The following is a 22,540-nucleotide window of genomic DNA, read 5'->3' as shown; positions in this document are numbered from 1 at the left end:
TTATTTAGTCGGTGCTTGTTTTAGTTTTTTGGGGGAATTTTCCATGCATATTTCTACATTTTTGTATGAAAGCCTACTACGTATTTTTATTTTTTATGATGCATTTTGATTTCATTTGAACTCAGAGACAGTTGTTCCTTGTGTTTGCTCTTGTTGTCCTTAAAATGAAAAATCCAATAAATAAATTAAACAAAAAATAAAAAATAAAGTAACTTGCCATGCCTTCTTGGAACACATTTGACTGAGAACAGTTATTGCATCTTGTTATCTGGAGCTATCTAGCAGAGATTCTCCCATATCAGTCAGAAGTGAAACATGTGAAATGTAGCAACCACACAGTATCTTCCTGTAATATTACGGTTCAAGGTATATCTTTGTGTTTAGTCGTCACTATTAATGACATACAAAGTCCATCACAGTTACCGATCAAAGTGCTTGTGATCAGTATTTCTTGTTTTGAACTCTTGTTGACACTACAGAAGATAAGTGTTCACTTAAGGCAGAGAAATGTGTTGTCAGTCAGCAGAATCTGATTTCCCCTGTAGCGGCCATGTTGTGCTGCTGATGTAAGATGACATAGAGACAAAAGTGTCTAGTGAATAAGATAGCTGTCAGTCCAAATGATTTCATGTTGGTACTATTGTAAAAAAAAGTGTCAACACAAACCCAACAAGGACTAAGGGTGTATTCACACAGGGAAAGTCCGCTAGTTCACTTGCTTTGGTCCAGACCAAATAGAGTTTAGATTTTTTTTGTTTGGTGTGGTCCACTTTCATATTGCCCCTTTTGCAAGTGAACCAGCATTACGAAGCAAAACCACACGTGATCTGAGGTCATTCATTCATTGGACAGACAATCTGGGGTGGAGAGAAGCAGGAAGCACGGAGTAAAAACTGCGAAATATATCATTGATATAATATGGGGTTAAAATAATAAAAAGGCCTACATCTAGCCTATAAATAAAGAAGAAAAAAATCTATGATTATAATATAATATAATGAAGCCCTATGACAATGCCACGTTATGTGGCTTGTAGCCTACGATGTGAAACATGATTTTTACTGTATTTTTGCTGCAGGACGTGCGGCTCGCGAGAGGAGGCTCATGCCACACTCAGGTGATTAACTGACTCCAAACTGACACAGGGATAGTATTGACGGTCCCGTACATGGGAAGCAAAATAAAAACACACACTTCTTGCGCAGCGTGAACCTGTTGTCACTGTGCGGGAGAGGCTCCCCTCTCCTTCATCTGATCGCTGAACACATTCAGCATTTTTACGCGTCCTCTCGATCAAATGTAATATATTGTTCTGGGCTCCCGGTCAAACCACAACTTATCGTCCTAACAATGGCGACGACAACACTTTCCCATAATGTGAAGCTGACGGCAATTTATTAAAAAAGAAAATAAATAAAAGGCACAGTGCCTCCTGCATTTGGGTCGGAGGGTGCAGATTCATCTGATTGTACCTTGTACAGTTGTTGAAGGTGGAGTCAGCGATTCTCACAAAACAGTGAGTATCTCCTCATGATCTGCTACTTGTACGTACTGTGTGTGCGCGCTGAAAGAAAAAACTGTGGTAATACACATTTTGACAAAAAGTCTTTTTTAAACCAAGCTTTCTCCAGAATCGCTGGCTCCACCTTTAATGATGCTTTGGACACAATCGCCTTCCAAATAAAAAAAAACAAATATCAATGTAATAAGCAAGTATGTGTTACACCTCAGCTGGATTACAGCATGTAACCAACACAACACATTTCCTAGTCCTTCTATGTTTTGTTAATGTGCTAAAAAATATAGTATAGACCACAGTACATTGAACTACTATTTAAATGCATCGGCCACTGTTCATCACTTTGTGTGGCTATTGACGCTGGGGTATACGGTGCTGAGAGAGCTTGGATTAGTATTGCTGTTGTAGCTGGTGGTCAGTGGGGGTGGTTTTAATGTTGCATTGTTTAACAGTCAACAGTCTGCAAGAGGATAACTGCTGTTTGATTGACGTACCTCTTCTGGAAGGCTGAGGACCAGTCCATTCTGGCCCACCAGTGTCTGGAGGAAGTACTCACTGCAGGCAGCCAGTACGGCCCGGTGCCCGCGGAACTCCTTCCCCTCCACCAGCACCGTCACATCACACAGGACGTCCTGCTTGCGCTGGTCGTTGAGGCAGAGGAGGATGTTGGTACAATGCACCGTGGACTCATACACATACATGGGGGCTTCTTCAGGCTTCTCATCCACGGACATTCCGCTCACGCCCTGGAAATAGAAGCACAACAGAGGGGAGAGGGGAGGGTTAGGGGGGTTAGCTTACAGCAGCGAAAGCCGAGAGAGAGAGAGAGAGAGAGAGAGAGAGTGCATACCGCAGGGCTGACATCAGCCTGCAGACGGCCCTTCATGATTCAACACATATACAGGCCCCGGCTGACTGACTGACTGTTGCTCTCCGCTTCACGTGCACACTCACTCACTCCTGTAACTTTTTAACAGCCAGCAAAATGTAGTGGTGCATGGTCCCTGCTTGCTAAAAAACTTAAAACTTCCATTTTATGAATCACAAAAGAGTCCATTTCTACAAATCTTCTCTGACACACATTATACTGTACATTCGGATCACACACTGTATGCCCCCCCACCCCCCCCCCCCCTCTCCGCACACACACATACACACACTCAAGACATAAAAATATAAAAATGTACGGAACATTCTTTATTCGAAGCCATTTAAAATGAAAGGTAGACGCAGAGCTGGTCTCCAGTTGGCTGTGCTCTTTGCTTTAGAGGGGCACATGTGTTAGTGATCTAAGAAGGACTCAGTGTAAAGGTATGCTGAGAAGCTTTGGTAAAATCACACTCAGAAAACATGAGCTGAAGAACGGATAGAACAGCAGACGTACAGGAGCAACTTACTGCACGAGACAAACCAACATGACAGACAGACACTGAAGACTGTATTTAGCTTCAAAAGAAACACTGCAGTTTTACTTAAAGGAATACTTCACCCATACGGAACCAGCGTTCTATCAGTATAAAATAACTATTATAATATAATGAATGAGGTTTTTCTTCCCTCAGTCTTCCCTTAGTCTTCCCTTGGCCCAGCTGTCCTGCTAATTCTAACCCTTACTGTGATGTCACAGTAAGGAAAAGGTAGGGTTAGACAGTGAGACCATAAAACACTCTTTCTGCCTTTTTCTCAGGCTAAGATGATCCGATTACATTTTTTTTTGCACATTTATACTAAATAGGATCTCCGAGTTCAATACACCTTCATATTCCAACCGGTGAAGTAGGCCTTTAATGTTGACAGATTATTGGTCTTGGGGGGGCTTCGTTCAAAACAAACAAACAACCTAGTATCGCCCCGGTAACTGAGTAACAAACATTATTGTTTGAGGGTTCAGTGTGCAACAGAGATTTCCTGTTTTACATTATATACTATTTATTTACAAGTGGACTGGCTTTGTGAGGCTATTCACTGAGCCATTAAAGTAGTCTAATATCAGGTCATTTGAGGATTCAGTTGATTTGACAAAGTTGTACTAACGATTTGACTGGTGAAATGTACTGCTTTACAACAGACTGTCTGGTGTGTGTGTGTGTGTGTGGGGGAGGGGGGGGAGAGGGGGGTTGGTTGGAGCTGTTGTGAATCAACTATGTTAGTCCCAGACACTCCTGTGGTTCTGGCCCTCCCCAACCGTTGTATAGTTTGCTTATTTTCTACCAAACATCTCTCAGTTGGCTTCCTTGATAATGACCTGTCTTCCAAGAATAATGTTTCCAGATGTGGTTGCGAGGCTCACAGCAATCCAAACATGCTATTTCTACCTCTGGAATGCACATGCGCTTCACTTTGGAACTTCAGACACATTTTCTCAGACAATCCCTTTTGCAGTAAGAGGGCAAAATGCAAGGATGACACAAACACAACGCACGCACGCACGCACGCACGCGCACACACACGCACACATATACAGAGCATGCATATATTCACAGACGACACACATAGACGCACGGTTGCAATAGGAATAAAATGCAAGGATGACACACACACACACACACACACACACACACACACACACACACACACACACACACACACACACACACACACACACACACACACACACACACACACACACACACACACACACACACACACACACACACACACACACACACACACACACAGACGAATATACCCAGAAACACACACCACAAAATAGCAGGTTGTGGCAGAATTCTGATTAGAAGTGCTGATGGATGCAAACAATTTTTTCTCTTTTCTCTGCGGGGTCAGTTGTAGACGGCAGCCTCTTTCTGCCTACACCTTCTCATGGGATGCTTACATTCCAGTGTAGATCAACACATAGCGTGAGGCTGGTGAGCTGAGGAAGACTAATGCAGCTGGGGACCTGTTAGCTCTGCACTGCCCATTACAGCAATCTTCTTCTTGTGGAGCTACGGTGCATCACTTGTGTGTGCTTGTGTGTACAGCAGCCCACACACTGCTATGCTAAGGTAAGTTGCATATGAGAGGAGCATGCTTAAAATGATAGTGCGTAACTTCTGTCGCCCCATTGAGGAATTCTGAGTCATTACAACAACACTGTCGGCGTATCTACATGAGGTAAGCCTTTGGTAAATGCGATTTTGGATTTTATACCGTCTGCTGTACGTCCAGGTTTTGTCTTTATCAGTAGAATCAACAACTGAAACATTTCTTGGGCTCTTCTTGGGATCTTTCTGAGCTCAAGGGGACGACACAAGTTTGTAAACGCTGCCATACTGAGAAATACAGAGAGAGTTGTGGAGCCAATAGGCTCACTCAACTTTGTGTCAACTCGATTGGAGATGGCTTGAATGTAAGGGACATTCATTTATATGACAAAGTTACGCACTACAACTTTAACAATGCATGTATTATGTTCACCTGTCACTGTCATAGGCCTCCCTGTGTGAATGAAGGGTCTGCGCTGACTGTATCTGAAGTGACATAATGATTGTATTCGGATAGATTGATGGCTTACAAACACCACGTTTTACCACACAATATAAAGATTTGTTAAATGGTAAATGGTATATATGGTAGGCTATATAGCACTTTGTCTCTGAATCCTCAGACTTACATTTGCATAAATTATTTATAATAATAACATTAAAATAAATATAAATAACATTTATGAATGCCGGTGGGGAAGGTGTGCCACCCCTTGTTTATGGAAAACCATAGAAGAAATTGGAAATGTGACCACATATTTAAGAAGAGCCATCCATGTGACTCATCCTGTAAAGAAGGGAGAAACATGGAATGAGATATAAGCACATTTAAGCTCAAAAAAAGTTGTTTGCCTTTCAAAGTAAAATTTCCATGATCAAGGTTTATTGTGTCTGAACAATTATAGACACGTTTGAAAACATTTGACACATTTTTCAGTGCTTTAGTATACTACACGTTGTGTTTATATAGTTAGCACGATGTCAGCCCTAAACTGCTGCATCATGCTTATTATTCAAAATTCTGGGGTTGGGGTGATTTGTGCCAGAGGACCTGGGGTGATTTATAAGTAAGTAAGTAAGTAAGTAAGTAAGTAAGTAAGTAAGTAAGTAAGTAAGTAAGTAAGTAAGTAAGTAAGTAAGTAAGTAAGTAAGTAAGTAAGTAAGTAAGTAAGTAAGTAAGTAAGTAAGTAAGTAAGTAAGTAAGTAAGTAAGTAAAATGTATTTATAAGAACACATTTATAACAGTTTGCACTGTCCAAAGTGCTGAACATAGTGCATTCAGTAGGTAAACAATGAAGGTAAAATAGTAATAACAAAAATAAAAGACATAAAGCCCAGACATCCACATATAAACAAAGATAGTAGTGCAGAGGTAAGATAGTTAATGGGGAGGAAAAACCAGGGTGTACAGATGGGTTTTGAGCCTTGATTTAAAGGCAGCAATGGAGGGGGAATCGCATATGCCAGGTGGCAGTTTGTTCTGCAAGGGCGGAGCAGCTAGTGCAAAGTAAATGTCTGAGAGTTGTGCCATTGCATGGCTGTATACGCTGGTCACCAAAAGAAAGTTATTGTCTGCAGTAGCTCAGAAGAGACTGACATCTCCATTCCACTTAACGACACCACTGATGAGAGTTCAGATGGCCAGAAAGATGATGATGGTGACTTTGTCATTGTGAGCTTTGCAGGTAAAACCATTAGATATGCTAGGCCTTGTTTAAGAAAATTGTCCTATAATCTTTGTAAAATATTTACTTTAAATAAACCTTAAATAAGTGATTGTCTAATGGATTTGTCTTGCATTACAGTTTATGAGATATATATCAGTGGCACAATTTACCCCATGGTATTCTCTCTTGTGGCACAATTTACACCACACCGGGGGCAAGTTGTGCCACAAGACAACCTTTTTTCTGAAAGCAATATTTCTCAAACAGTTTATTTCAGATGCAAAGTTATTGTTCCCGGGGATGCACAACACCCTGAAATATATGTACATATTTGAATTGGAGACTTTACTGTCAAGGCCTCACTTTAAAGTCACTTTGAGTAAAAAGTGGCACATCTCACCCCACTCTCCCCTAATACAAAAATACTAGTTGTTTTAATGTAAGCAATCAACCAGTTTCATGATTGTTTCATGATGAATTTGATCCTATTCACCTGCAGTGTCTTGCCTTAATATTAAATTACATTTCATAAATGGAGTTCTAATTATATTAATCATATATATAATTGTCAACAAAATCAAACAAGAAAATCATCATCAACAAATCATCACATTAGCGAAGCTTGAAGAAGTGAATGAACCAGAATTGTGGTTATTGATTCATAATGTGTACCATCTCCTAATGTTTGGCTCTTGCGCTCCATAAATTAAATTACATTTCTTCAATTATCTGTTTTGTTTCTTAGTAATGTCATGTTGACTCACTGATTATTGATAAATCATTTTCAGCGCAACAAGCCAGCACAGCACATCAAGCTAGGATCAGGACTTTAACGGGCCCAGGGAGATAATAAGAATGTAGCAGAAATACAAATGTTTCTAAAGGGTTGTGTTCACATTATTTCACATGCAATACACACAATACAGATTGTCAGCCATGTTTTTTCTCTTTCTTCTTGCGGATCAGCAGGTCACATATGCCACTGATTATTACCATGGAAATACAGATTTTGGGGCGGTTCAGTTAAAGGTGGAGTCAGGGATTTTGGAGAACATTTGTTCAAATTTGTCCAAATCTTTTTTGATCAAAGTTAATATCTCCTCTGGATCCGCTAGATGTCCTTACTGTGTGCACGCTGAAAAATAAATCCAGTGTAAATAGACAGCCTAGGCTCTGTAAACAGGCATGTTGGCGAATACTGGGGCCCCATTTTTTAACATATCCTTTGTTTATATACCCGTTTGCAGAGCCGAGGCTGTGTATTAACATCAAATTATTTTTCTACACACAGGTAGCCGATCGTGAGGAGATATTCACTGATTTGAAGAAGAACGTGATTTTGCACAAAAAGCGTTCTACAAAATCGCTGACTCCACCTTTAGCTCTTTACCGTATAGTAAGTCAATCTTGATTTCATTTCTTTGCATCAGTTAGTTCACTAGAAGAAGCAAGCTAAGAGTGGTCTTCCAAGCTAAAACACCAGTAATGAAAGAGAGGGGAAAAACAGGATATTTGAGTCAGCTTTGGACTGTCTGCACCATATGACGTTGTGGTCTTAGCATGGGGACTTGAGTATGAGGGGGAGTGAGGTGTGTGACAGTGTGTGACGGCAGTGTGTCATAAAGTGCTCTGTGACGTGTGTTAAAACAGAATAATGCGTCATGAAGGAATACCATATAGAAGGAAGTGAGGGCAGACAGACAGATTCCCTATAGAGGCAGCCATCACGATCACTCCCTCCAGTCATAAACAACCTCATTCCAGTAAATTGATATATTCTGTATACAACACACTCCTCTCAGATGCTCTCCTGCACTAGCCTGGTCCTACCAGACCATCGCACTTCATTTCATTTGTACAGAAGGTCTGGAATCGCTCAATTGTTAACTCATGTGAAGGCGGGTGTCTGTTTAAGTTTAAAACTATTGGATCTGCCAACCAATCGCATAACGTTTGGTCGTGACGTATGTCATGCGCCGGCTTCTCAGCCTGATTGGACTGCCAAAAATCTGGCTGTGAAAACCCGCAAATATACCGCGGACCCAGACTGACTACTGAAGGGAAATGAAAATTGAGCAGAAGTAGGTAAGCCAGGCTACTCCTGCACGTCTCTGTGTACAGCACAATGATGGGCATAAAAACAAGTTCTTCTTTTAACACGCATTTCCCATTGAATCCAGACCAACACTGATAGCCACAGTATGAAGGTGTCCTGGTGTTTTTCGCTCCTTCAGGCAACTAGGTATTAAAGAGCTCTGCAACTTCCTGTAATTCTAGCATGTCTCATAATATATGCTCTCCTCTAGGCAGGGGTTGCCAGTTTAGATTGACACAATAAGGAAAACATTAAAGATGGATGAAAATGTAATCGTACTTGGATAAGCAGACTGACGGTTCATTCTTGAGCATTGGGAACAGTAATATACTGTACATAATAACTCACTGGGCTTGTAACCTTACTAAATGGTATTGCTCGGTTTTTTTGATGAGTTCAGTAGATGTTACAATCTTGCTTATTGACATATATAGTTCAATCTTCATCTTCTCATGAGGACTGTGTGATACCGACACCATAGAAAAGAGTGAGGAAAGGATGCGTGGAATCTGCATTACTATCGAATATGCTCAATATACTGGCTGATTCAAAGAACTAAAGACCAACCTATAGACGCATCACATGGATGTCCTTTCCAACCTTCTTAGATCTTAACTTTGTGTGAGACTTGGCACTGGTCTGGAAAACCTACCAACACAAGCAAGACAATACATCCCGTCAAGGCGCCTTTGCACTGTAAAAGTGAGAAGCTTGGTAGGATTATTCAAACAATTTTTGGAATTTCCTCTTGGCCTTTTTGCCATGTTCTCTGATTCAATGTCATTATTAGATTTCCATAACATAATTAGGACTGCATAATTAAATAAAAAAACAGGTTGTAATAATAGGGACTATCTCTTAGCTGTCGTGTCAATGATCAAATTAAATGTTCAGATCGAAAGGTCTACTGCACATCTTACTCTAGGACAATCGTTTTAACATGTCTTGAGTTATTGGGAAGATTTTGTCCAATGGGAAGATTTACTCGTCATGATGTAATGCAAACCCACCCTGTGGCCCCAATGAAATAAACAAGGTTAGTCTAAACTGCTGCTACTATGTTCCTAATGACATTATTGGCTTAGCCCATACAGTCGTAAGGGAGACACTGTGCCCCTGTGCATAATTTAGGGGGTGGGCTCCTGCCGGATGACTGTAATTACACTGAGAGGAAACATGGTTTTAATTGGAATGATCAAATTAGGCCATGGCAACAAAATGCTCTTGGTGCGGCACAAGGCGGCACATGTGGACATGGATGGTGATGATGATGGGTAGGTAAATTGAAGCCCTAATCCACAGTGTATATTACCATGTCAAGTTCAAATGAAAATGATATTCAGGTCTGCTTCATTATGACAGCATTTGACCAACACTTCCATTACAGGGTTATTTCAAAAGCTAAATGCATTTCATTCACATGAATCACAAAGGGGGAAACGTAATGTGTTCTGTCCAGTTAAATTGCATACAAAAAAATATATTGAAATCTGGTGTCGCACATCGACCATCGGCATTGGCTTAAGCATGTATCCTCCAAAAGAGAATCAAACACTTTGATTACAAAATCATAAAAGCAGTATTACAATTCACAGAAGGATTTATGGATTTAATAAAAATGAATAGTGAGTCATAGTTAACAAAAGTACATGTAGTGAGTAATGGATGACATGAAGCAAATACAGTAGGCCTATAGTGTTTGGTGTAGGGATGCACTGGACTAGTTGCTTACACGCTTAAACGTCCTCTGCCTCACTAGTCTGCACCAGAAATATAGTCGGTTAGTCATTTATTGCCCATCACTTGGACTTGAACATCAAATGTGTGAGAATGAACGTGTGTGTGTGTGTGTGTGTGTGTAGGCCTTAAGGTGAGAGCACAAAGCAAAGCAAAAAGGTTTTCTTGACCGCTGCCTAAAGGCCTGCTGTGTTTACTCTCGTTCGTCAGCCGTTTTATCTTTTTCCTCCCGTCAGCTGTTCTAATGCTGCCTGTACGCACGGCGGTGGAGATGTACCCAAACAAGCGGGACTCGGCGGTCCGGTGATAAGGAAACAGTAGCCTACACTAACGTTTAACAACAAACTTTATAAAGACACACTTAAAATAACAATCTCTGCCCATAGAAAAGTTGACGAAGCGATCAATGTGTATAAATCTATCCGGTAGGCCTGCGACTAGTCTAAAGTAAAACTTCCATTTAAAAGTTGGAGAAATGAGTCACTACCTGCATCCCTAGTTTGGTGCAGTATTCAAGTCTCACACTTTGTGTTGATTGGGTTTCACTTCATAGGTCGGACGTGTTAAATGAATAACTGCATCCTACATTTCCCATGATGCAACGAGAAGCACATTTTCTTTTAAATCCTCCATGCCTATAGTTTATGTGGATGACATGAGATATTCAGTTTGAAACAACCTTTCAGCTCATACTTAAGATGGTACCAGCATCTTGAAACATGTGTACATCTAGACACAGTACTTCATCCATTTAATGAACCATAGGTGGGCTCCTTTAATAGTGATCACAGCATGGTGCTAATCATACACCCAGGATGGCGCTTCCCTGTAGGAAAGACTGCACAGATCATCAGAGAGGAGGTAATGGTTTATTACAAGTATCAAATAGGGACATCGGGCACAGGGTGGGCGATTAAACAGAGATTGCTATATCTGGACTGACTGCAATAGAACATTTTAATGAGGGTGCACTCACTTTTTTTTCAAAATGTCTCCCTGGCTGTTCTGCTATTAAACCCCATCTCTTGTTCTTTTATTCTTTAAATTCACAGCCATTGTTTAAGACTCTGGTCTGAATGTTTAAAGATTGTGAAAATATTTTTGAAGATTTCATGATCTATACTTCTTTTTTTTTTGCAACTTCAGTAGGATTACATGGTTGTCTTCATGGCTTATGACACCATTGCAAACCCTTCTTTGATGCAATGCAATGTGCACGGTCATCAAGAATTTTTTTTTACCCAATGGAAGATTACTCAATGTGTTTTTCATCATTGAGACATTTAGAGAACAGTCTCACTCAGCAGAAACACTTCCATCTGATTGGATCACAAATACATGATGTCTAAAGGAAAGGCCAATCTCAGTAGCGCTTGTGGTATCGTTCAAAAATGTGAATTTATTCATACATATACGGGTACGTTGACTTACAATACTGGTTCCCGATCGATACTATTTTCGATAGCAATCTAATGGAAAATGTTTTAACAAGATGACATTACACATTATGGTAAAATAAATAAATAAATAAATAAAATGAACTTTTATTGTTCATCCCCTTGGCATTTTTACATTATATCAATATGTAAAACTTTAAATAAGCTAAATTGGAACTAACTGCCTTCAGATAGCACAAAGTGGAACAAAATGGAAACAATGAATCAGTGCCAACAGTGCAAAATGAAAATTGTTGCCTCCACACAGCCAATCACCGGCACTTTTAGATCTTGGCACATCAAGCATGCTGCATGCTTATTGGCTCACTGACGATAAGACTAACCCCTATGATTAACCCCTATGGACATTTGGTATTGAGCGTCAACACATTTGTCGATACTCGATGGAATGGAGACTTTCAGGTCGTTCAAACTTGGATACCCAACCCTTAATCTCAGTATGAGGAAGGAGGCTGTTGTCATTGCAACAACTGAACTGTAATTGAGGAAGTAGCACAGTCATGAATTATTTGTGGTTTGAAACACAAAAATACAGAACTAATCTGCTAGTGGTGGTGAGATGTCCCCATGTGTTTCTACACAACTTCAGTCTTCAACAACCTAATTCACATCTTTAGGAAACAGAGATGAATGATCATTTGTTTCGAATAAGCTCCATATTGTTCTACATAACATTAAAGGGATAGTTTAGTATTTTTGAATTGGGGTTGTATGAGTTACTTAGGCATAGTTAGTGTGTTAGCGTATAGAGTTGGTGGTCAGTGCAGTCACTATAAAGAGATATGGGGAGAAGTCGCTTGAGTGGAATTCCGCCTTGTACTGTTGCAGAGGAAGCCAGAAGAAAAACTGATTTTTACCAAATATATAAATGCTTGCCTTAAAAAAAAAAGGTTTAATTGTACGGTAAATGAAGCGTTCTTTCACTACTGATACACTGCACTGCGCTTGAAGACAGCTGTTTGTTTTTGCACTTTTTTCAAGCGTAACCCGATGAAGTATTACCATGCCAACTTACAGTGGCAGTGCAGCGTATCACTCCGCACACGCCTTAAAGTGACTTCAATGATGGCCATCTCCTTAAAGGCCTACTTCACCGGTTTGAATATGAAGGTGTATTGAATTCTGAGATCCTATGTAGTATAAATGTGCAAAAAAAAAAAAAATCGGTTCATCCTAGCCTGAGAAAAGGCAGAAAGAGTGTATTTTATAACCCTATATTTCTCTTTCTCGTGACATCACAGAAAGAGAAATATAGGGTTAAAAAAAAACTTACTTTGTAAATATTACTGTGATGTCACAGTAAAATACATCACAGTAATATTTACAAAGTAAGTTTTTTTTTAACCCTATATTTCTCTTTCTGTGATGTCACAAGAAAGAGAAATATAGGGTTAAAAAAACACTCTTTCTGCCTTTTCTCAGGCTAGGATGAACCGATTTCAATTTTTTTCGCACATTTATACTACATAGGATCTCAGAATTCAATACACCTTCATATTCAAACCGGTGAAGTAGGCCTTTAAGGTAACTAAGTACCTCATACAACACCACTACAAAGATTACTGAACTATCCCTTTAACAGTCAAGTATATTCCTCCGTTGCAGACTGTATGAGACCATTGAAGCTGAGCAGTTTTTAAGGGCTTTCTCAGTAGGACCACAGAACAGTTGACTTATCATCCACGGCTCGATCTCCTCATTCTCCACACGGCTGATAAGGTAAAGGACCTTTCAGAAGGTCACTGGGTTGCTCATATTGATCCTGAGATAATATATTCTAGTGTGTGAGACAAACTGCTGATGCTCACCATGGCTCTGCTGATTACACACTGAGGTATGTGGGAGCATGAGAGTGTTTCTTTCACATTAATCCAAAACAGAGGTGTTCTCATGAAATACACATTCCCTGTAAAAAAATGTTGTTGCGTAAAATCAAAAGATTAGGTCCCTCGCACTCGCACACACACACACACACACACACACACACACACACACACACACACACACAGAGACAATGTTCCAAGAAAGTTCAAGGTAAACCTGACGTGGAGGACACTGAGTTATCCCGGGCTATGGCTGGAGAGTCCATCTTTGAATGGCTCTAGATCTTTTCACTCCAGATAGGAATCAATACTGTCTCCCTGCTCTTCGATCCAGGGGACTGAGCAAAGACAACACTGCATTCATTTATGAAGAAGAAAAGCCTGACCAGACAAGGTTACTGCAGGATTCAAATGGAATCCACAAATGTTGTACTTTTCTTTTTAATTTAACACTGCAGGTGAATAGTGTAGAATTAGGGGACACCTATAGATATCATCATATGATGTTGCCAGTTGATTGCTTATATTAAAACAATGTATTTATTTCATTTATATATTATAATAAATATGCAAATTAGGCAATGTCTCATTTATATTCATCTAACTTTAATTGTTATCATTGTTAGAACATATACTGAACGTTTTCACTGAAAGTATTTTGAAAAGAGCCCTTTTTCATTTTATAGGCTGAATCAAAAAAATAATAGGCTATGTAAAGCTCTTAAAAATGTACTTTCGGCATGTTTTTAGGAAGAAATTGTATCATAACGACGCAACGTATTTACGCCGATGCTGTGAGTGACAGTGTGCAGTGAGAAAGTCAGGCAGACAGACATATAGACAGAGGCAGAGAGGCCTATATTTAATCATTTTGCTTTTAGACCAGAAATGATCATAACTGCCAAGTGATCATCCGTCATTAGACTGACTCCCGCTGGCTGGGCCGTTGTCGGCCCATGAGCCGACCAGCTGTTTGAGACGGAGATGAAAAGGAAAGTGAAACTGAAGGTGGAGCAGTTAAATAGTTAAATGAATAAATATTGTAACCAAATACAATACTGTGTTGTGTTATCTGCTTTAGTAGCCTACAGTAGCTCACATCACCCACAAAAAAATAATTTTCCAAACTTCTACACGTTAAACGTGCGTCATGATGAAGGACCTTCCATTTACGCAACATCCTTAGCAACAGTCAGGTTGGGCTTGTTCAGATGTGGTAACCAAGGGTAAGGTTGAGCCCCCTGGGTCCACAAGGCTCAGAACCATTCTTCTGTGTTCCCCAGCTGCTTACACTGATAAATGGGACCGGCCCAGAATGCACTGGGAGAGGCTACACAAACTCTTATCTATTTGCAATCCGCATAATTAACAGCGGAGCTACTTCGTCTCCCAGCGATGGAGAGGTCCAGGCAGTGACCTCAATCATGTGGATCAATGCTGCAAACCAGCGCAGAGATTTACCTTTTAAAAGGAAACAATTATAGTGGAGCACGGGCCGCACACAACCATCAAACAGCTGGATTACAGGCAAAGAAAAAGCAGGTTTATGTCTTTGACATCAGGAAATATATCAAGATTACAGAGTGACGGCTTGAACATAAGGCGAGACATTGCAATACTTTGAACACAGAATCTCAACTTCTAAAGCACTTACATCAACTAAACTTTTCTACTTCTCAGCGCTATTCTGAAGGTTATTACAGAATGATTTGTTCATATGGTGTATACTGTCTGATTCATGATACATTTTGTTCTTAAAAACATGTCGAATATGCATTTTTAAAACTCGCACACATAGTGTTTTCTGATTATCTCAAAAAAATGTGTGTAAAAACTTTGGACATTAATATGTTTTAAAAATGAAATCAAAATTTCAACTCTGGCTTTATTTAACATCTAGATTTTAGTTTTTAATAAGTAGCAAATGTACATGTGTAAAATGTCATTCGGTATCTATAAGTTCAAATATGAGATTCACCTGCAGTGTCTCACCTTAAAAAAAAAAAAATAAGTCAACTCAAGTGTAAGGTCAAGTCTCTAAACTCCCAAAATACTGTAGTGTCTTGCAGCTGTATCTACAACAACACCAACACTCAGGAGGCTATTATTAGCTGTATCGTGCTAACTACCGCTAATCATTGGTGAAATACATGCTCACTTAAAAGAACAAATTCAAGTCAAACCATACAAAACACCATCCTTAACTATTGTTTGTTATATGCAGCCAAATCGGTTTTACTTATAGGCAAAGATACGTAGGCTATCGAGGAATTGTGTGTGCGTGTGTGTGTGTGTCTGTGTCTGTGTGTGTGTGTATCGCTGCAATGTAAATGAGTTCCGCTGAAGCTACCTGTGGCATTGGACCAGACTTGACCTTTTGTATCTTTTCCATCTATTGCACTGTCACATAAAAATAAAAATAAAATGAGCTTCGAAAGCATCAGCTGCTAGCGTACAACACACTTTGGCATTACCTCAGATGGGCATCAGCACAGATCCAGTCATCCTGTTATTCCAGTCTTTGCTCTTGACAACTTTCTAATGTCTCTCGCTGTGTGTTTTACCGACACAGCATCTGAGCATATCAGTGTGTGTGGGTGGCGAGTATGACTGAGCAAGTGAGCTATGCGTAAGCAGCGTGTGTGTGTGTGTGTGTGTGTGTGTGTGTGTGTGTGTGTGTGTGTGTGTGTGTGTGTGTGTGTGTTGTGTGATGGCATGCCAGAGTATTTTTGGGCCCTGCCTGCTTAAATGCAGCTTGCATGAATCATGACTTCCCACATAGTAGGTCAGTGAGCAGGGGGTGAGTCATATTGCTCGTCTTATATGGTAACGCTGCGCACATGTGATAGAAACACACGGGGGTTATCTATAGACCGCCGCTCGCTGCTTCTAAATGTCTGAAGGTTCCAAGCTCTGTCCTAGCCTTCAAATGATATTAAAGGAATACTTCACCCATACGGAACCAGCGTTCTATCATTATAAAATCACTATTATAATATAATGAATGAGGTTTTTCTTCCCTCAGTCTTCCCTTAGTCTTCCCTTGGCCCAGCTGTCATGTTAATCCTGACCCTTACTGTGATGTCACATTAAAGGCCAGGACACACCAGCCCGATAATCGCCGTCGTCAAAAAAAAAGACGAATCTGTTTGGTGTGTGCCGTGACGTCGGCCGACGTAGAGGTCGTCGGGCTTGTTTTGAGCCTGTCGGCCGCCGATTGAACATGTTCAATCGGCGGCCGACCGTCTTTCATTTGGAGCAATTTGATTGGTGGAGGGCTAGCGAATCAGTGAAGCCCGGAAGTGAGGCGGGTAGCACAAACAGCTAACAACAGCTAGCCATCGTTTTAATGTGTTTGTTCGTTTCGTTTTGAGAGTACTCACATGCATCAACCCTTGTTGACTGCTCGACACCATGCTCGACACTCTCTGCTAAAAATTGTGCTCTTATGGTCCATAAATATAAATACGTATTTCTATCTATGTTTATGCTCTAGAGAGATGTCCAATCATTTCCGGCTTTCGTATTTTTTCGGGCCACAATACAGATTAGCGCCGCCTGCTGTTGTGGAGACATTACGTCCCGTGAGCGTACGGAAAATAAACAGTCGTCTCGGTGTGTTCTTTAGCAGCGACGGGAAGCTGGAGCTTCCTGAAACGGCCGACTCCATTTTTTTTGACGACGGCGATTATCGGGCTGGTGTGTCCTGGCCTTAAGGAAAATGTAGGGTTAGACAGTGAGACCATAAAACACTCTTTCTGCCTTTTCTCAGGCTAAGATGATCCGATTTCAAAATGTTTTGCACATTTATACTAAATAGGATCTCCGAGTTCAATACACCTTCATATTCCAACCGGTGAAGTAGGCCTTTAAACAACTTTCACTTGAACATTACATGTGTGACAATGCATGTGTGTGTGTGTGTGTGTGTGTGTGTGTGTGTGCGCGTGTGTGTGTGTGTGTGTGTGTATATATAGGTGTAGCTTAGTAAGTGGTAGAGAGATAAAAAAGGTGAGAGCACAAAACAAAGCACAAAGTGTTGCTTGATCCTAGCAGGAAAGGCACTGCATGTCAAAGCAACCCAGACCAACAACTCTTTCACAAGCTTTATTGAATGACTTACGGTATTTTATTTTGTTCACTTTTGTGTGATTTCTTTCTCCATGTCATGTGTTACTGTTCATAATAAATGGCTCATAAGTGGCTCAGCTGACAGCGTAAATGTATTTGGTTTTAAATTATATTTCTTAACTTCAGTCCGTTCCCATGTTTTTCTAATGTGCTTAATCTTAATAATAAACGCTGCGTCAAACTTTACAATGACATGTACATTACCGGCTTGGTCAGTTTATAATGGAATGTTAAGGCTAAAGGGCTACTAAAACCTTTTAACCTTAACGTTTACATTTGCTTGGCTTTCTCAGGGTTTCCTTGCTAGTCGAACTAGAATTGCGTCGCCATCCCTATCTTAAAACGTGTCTCAGTCAGAACTGATATCCTTTCAGTTCTAAGCAATCAGCCGAAACATCTTGGCGTGACTCAACACAAACCCACACCCGTGTATAGGTTTCCATTTGACGTAGCATCAGCCTAAAATGTAGAATACCACAGCGGCCATACATTACTGCACAGCATGCACAAGCGTCACCACAACGGACACAAATATACACAGTCTTTGACACAATCTAGCAAGAATAGCCAATTCTGCTTACTGCGTTTCCTACCTTCCCATGCCTCATATTTGCACTGACAACACACACACACACACACACACACACACACACACACACACACACACACACACACACACACACACACACACACACACACACACACACACACACACACACACACACACACACACACACACACACACACACACACACACACACACACACACACACACACACACACACACACACACACACACACACACAGTTAGTCTAAACCTCTTCCTTTTTAGTTGGGTGTTTGCAAGTTGGAGATGCACCGTTCCACTTTTTCCCATTACGATCCAATATCTGGGTTTTTGGACATCGGCCGATACCGATACTGTCCCATATCAGAATTATTCTACATTTCTTTGTTGGTGGCGATGTTATTTGTAAGGTTAGGAAGGCTTAATAAAAAAAAAAAATGCATAAAGGTTTATCTGAACTTTACTTTTTCCATGGCTAAATTCTTTTTAACGTCTGCTATATCACATAGCTATAGTTTTAAAATCAAAATTATGTTAAATTAATTTTTATTTATTAAAACAGACTATGGAATTCGGATGGGTACATGGATCGGAGTTATCAGTCCGATATCCTATTCGTAGATTTCAGCCAAATTGGAACCGATACTAGATATTGGATCAGATGGGTCCCATCCCTAATTGCAACTAGAGAAAAAGCACCTTTCGATGGTAGCCGAATACCCCGACACCATCACTGCCAAGCAGGAAAGTGGCCTTTGAAGGATTGGATTAGGATATTTGGAGTGTTTTTTTTTCCAGCAGTAGCAAGGAATGGGAGTGCTAATTAGGCCCAGTGATTGGCAGGCCAAAGGGGGCTTGTGCTAGCATGAGGGTGCCTAAGACATGGATCACGTGCTGCATTATTAATGGGGCCCGGTGGAAGCAGATGGGAGAGGGAGAGAGAGAGAGAGAGAGAGAGAGAGAGAGAGAGAGAGAGAGAGAGAGAGAGAGAGAGTGAGTGGGGGGCAGGGTTGAGGTGGTAAGAAGCATTTATTCTATCAATTCAACGTGTGTACAAAAGTTTTCAATAATTCAACCGTTACATTTCTGAAAAAGAAAAATCACACGTAGCTATATAGAGCGCTTATGGAAAAAAAGGTCAAGTGGAAAAAAAAAGTCTCCCCACAGAGAAGAGTTGACAGAGGCAATCGCCCACGTCAAAACCTTCAAAAGACAGTCTGTGCGCATATGTGTGTTTGTGTGATCATGTGTGTATGTGTGAGTGAGTGGGTGGGCTGGAGGAGGGTACACGTCTGGTGAAATGGCAAAGAAAGCTCTTCACAGGTTTTTCTTTTTTTTTTGCGTGTGCCACGTGTCAGGTTTTTAAGAATACGTACAGTACAAATGATCTTGTTGTTGTAGCAAGATGCATAAATAAATAAATAAATAAATAAATAAATAAATAAATAAATAAATAAATAAATAAATAAATAAATAAATAAAATGGAAAAGAAGCAGAGCTGTATGGAATACGATATCCAGCTGAGATCAAAGAGCATAGCAGCTTTGAGCGAGATGAAAGATAACATGTACTGATGTCACTGATTGCAATGCACAAAGAGAACCCCCAACAACATGTCTGCAAAATCTGGACTCATGACAAATTCCTACCGGTTTATCTGTGTGTGTGTGTGTGTGTGTGTGTCTGTGTGTGTCTGTGTGTGTGTGTGACTGGGCTGTTGTCTTGTTCTGCAGCTTTGGTCGCTGTGAAAGACCACACACACACAAGACCAGACCTCCGACCATTCACAAAAAAGCGTGTGTAACTGCCTTTGCACTTTGCAGTTCTTGTTTTAAAAAATCAATGAAGAGGTGTCAGGTGCATACAGCTGCCATTCATACTGGATGTTAAACAGTGACACCAGCCATCCTATCTATCTTTAGTACATTACATACTGTATGTGCTGACAATACATCTTCCTTCCACTGAATTCAGTGTATTGTATTGACTGAAACCTTGAAATGGAAATACATATACACAGGAATACCTAAAAAAAGACATCATAGGACTTCAGAAGACTTCTGATTACATTTTCCCTCCCACGAGTAACTGAGTCTGAGAGCAATCCTTCAAGAGTGTAACTTTGTGAGGAGGGCATGAGGCAGGAGGAGAGGGGGAGAGGGGGCAAGCTCCCTCTCTCATTACCCAGCCAGAGAATGGCCGTACCAGGTTAGATGACTGACAGTGTGAGGGAGGGATCTAATTTAGGAAGTGTAAGGGTGAATATACTTACACACAAACACCCACAGGCACACACACACACACACACACACACACACACACACACACACACACACACACACACACACACACACACACAAACACCCACAGGCACACACACACAATATATTTGGTACAGTAAGTACCCAAAGCTCAGGTATTAAGTTGTCACCTGAATCAGAAACTTTAAAATACATCCATGCAACCCCCCAAAAAAAAATAGACAACGTTTGAGCATGGCAGTTATTGCCCCCCCTCCCCCTAAAAACAGCCTTTTATCTGTGTTCTTCTGTTTTTCTCTCTCTCTCTTTTTTTTTTGTTATCACATGACTGAACTGAGCCATCTCCATGACAACTAAGTAAACTCCACCGGATGAGCGGTTATAAAAAGCTCGGAGAGAAAGGTTGCAGTGATCATGAGGTTTTTTTTAAATTTATAATTGTTTTTTTCATCCTATTTGTGCATTCTAATGAAAAACATAGCCCAAAAATTGCTTAATATTTTTTGTTCACAACACCAGGACTTAAAAGAGTCTTGGAGGCATGTGCGCCCCCTCCCCCCCCCCCCCCAGGCTCATCTGCCCAGCAAACAGCAGCACAGTTCAAGAGTTCAACATCTATTGTCTAAACTAAAGAACACTGTGCTATTGGTGACAGTGTATTGACTGCTAGTGGATAGTGATACACTGCAGTATCAATGAGCCATAGTGCACACACTGTATAGCTTGTTCCTGCTCTGGTCTGCCTGTCATCTCTCTCATCTCAGTGGTTTCTCTCTAAACCGCTGTGCTCATTTCACACGTCTCAATCATTGTGCAAGAGTGTTGCTATAGCTTCACACAAAGCGATCATTAGTCAGCCGATTTCACTGATTTGAATGCAGGTTCCTTCCAAAGGATACTGCTGACGTGATGGAGAATCACAAAATAGCATGTTATGGGGCCACAGCATTTTGTCATAAAACATGCACTTGTCAAGTCAACATATGTAGACCGTCTCTTAAGGTAAGACACTGCAGGGGAAAATCTATTTTTTAAAAGCACTGGTCAATTGTGGCGATTTATAAAGTATAAATAAAAGGTCCAACATTTATATTTAGGTGTTTATCTGTCTAAACCTTGTCTTTTTGCGTCTTTTTATTTCTTCTATAAAACCATCTTTAACAGCCATTATCTCGCCATTGTTCTTTCAATACTCTGAACCAAAAATTCTCAACTTCTAAAGCAACTAAATATTTCCATAATCATTCTTAGCACTGTCCTGAAGAGAATTAAATAAGGATTTGTTCATATGTTGTGAATTGTCTGATTAATGATACATTTTTGTTCTTAAAAACAAGCCGGTAAAATGCATTTTTATGACCTGTGTGCATATGCTGTAGCTTTTGATTTACAAAATGAAAAAAAGGCTGTATGCAAAAATCTGTAATTAATTAGTAATACGCATGTCACCAAATCTCATGCAAAGCATCAGTGAACATGATGCTCCACAAAGGTCATTGAGAGCTCTCAAAGTACGTCAACAATGGACTTCATCAAAGAAGTGCGAGGGCACGGAATGAAAAGGTTACGGTCTGGAGTGTGCGCAGACACAGTGTGGTTTAGTGGCTTTTTGGGCACAAGTCACGATGACTCAACTTGAGAAGAGAAAGCTCTGCTCACTGATTGGACGCCTCCGCACGCCCCACGCATCACAAGGCCCAGTGGAAATATCTCACATGGGAGGAGGAACTGGAACTTTTTTCTACATTTTTTTGTTGAATAACATTGCAGTTCTTTTTTTTAAATGAATGACATGCAAATCTACCAGCATTATTGCCATCTACATATAATTATCTATGTTTACGCAGACATTAAAAGCTGTCCCATCAAATGAATTTTCAAAAGCAATATCATATTTGTATTTTTTTTTTAAAGTTTATTTTGGGGCATTTTTCTTCATTAGACAGTTTTTGGAGTGACAGATTAAATTAAAGGGGGAGGGGGGGGGGGGGGGCACTCTAACCACTACACGTCAAGCGCCCCTGCAATTTTATATTTCTCACTTGCATTTTGACCCTCATTTCTGACCTTATATTGTAAAATTGTCCACAGTTACACCCTCGTATTTGCACCCAGACAGCATTGAACACCTTACACAAAGCCTTGCCTCTCTGCTAGTGTATGTACAGCCCCTTGTGTGTACGGCTATAAAGCTGCATGCTCACTGCTCATACGACTCCTAGCAGACACAGTCTTGGCTGTGCAGAGATCAATATTTAGCTCTGGCTCTATTGATTTCATCTTGATTTAAAACA

The 22,540-nt window shown here is 40.4% G+C and overlaps 1 protein-coding gene across 1 annotated transcript in view; it reads right to left on the bottom strand.

Annotated features, from left to right (window-relative positions):
• Positions 1 to 22,540, bottom strand: part of bach2b (BTB and CNC homology 1, basic leucine zipper transcription factor 2b) — a 100,671-nt gene that overhangs the window by 29,735 nt on the left and 48,396 nt on the right. Inside the window, exon 3 of the mRNA XM_080048360.1 lies at positions 2,014 to 2,265. Coding sequence (XP_079904486.1) covers positions 2,014 to 2,265 — 252 coding nt within the window. The remainder of the gene's footprint in view (positions 1 to 2,013; positions 2,266 to 22,540) is intronic.

Source organism: Ammodytes marinus, assembly GCF_949987685.1.
Source record: "Ammodytes marinus genome assembly, chromosome: 19".
In the NCBI taxonomy this organism is placed as follows: Eukaryota; Metazoa; Chordata; class Actinopteri; order Uranoscopiformes; family Ammodytidae; genus Ammodytes; species Ammodytes marinus.
The sequence above is the reverse complement of the archived record's forward strand: the minus strand, read 5'-3'. Positions and strand labels throughout refer to the sequence as shown.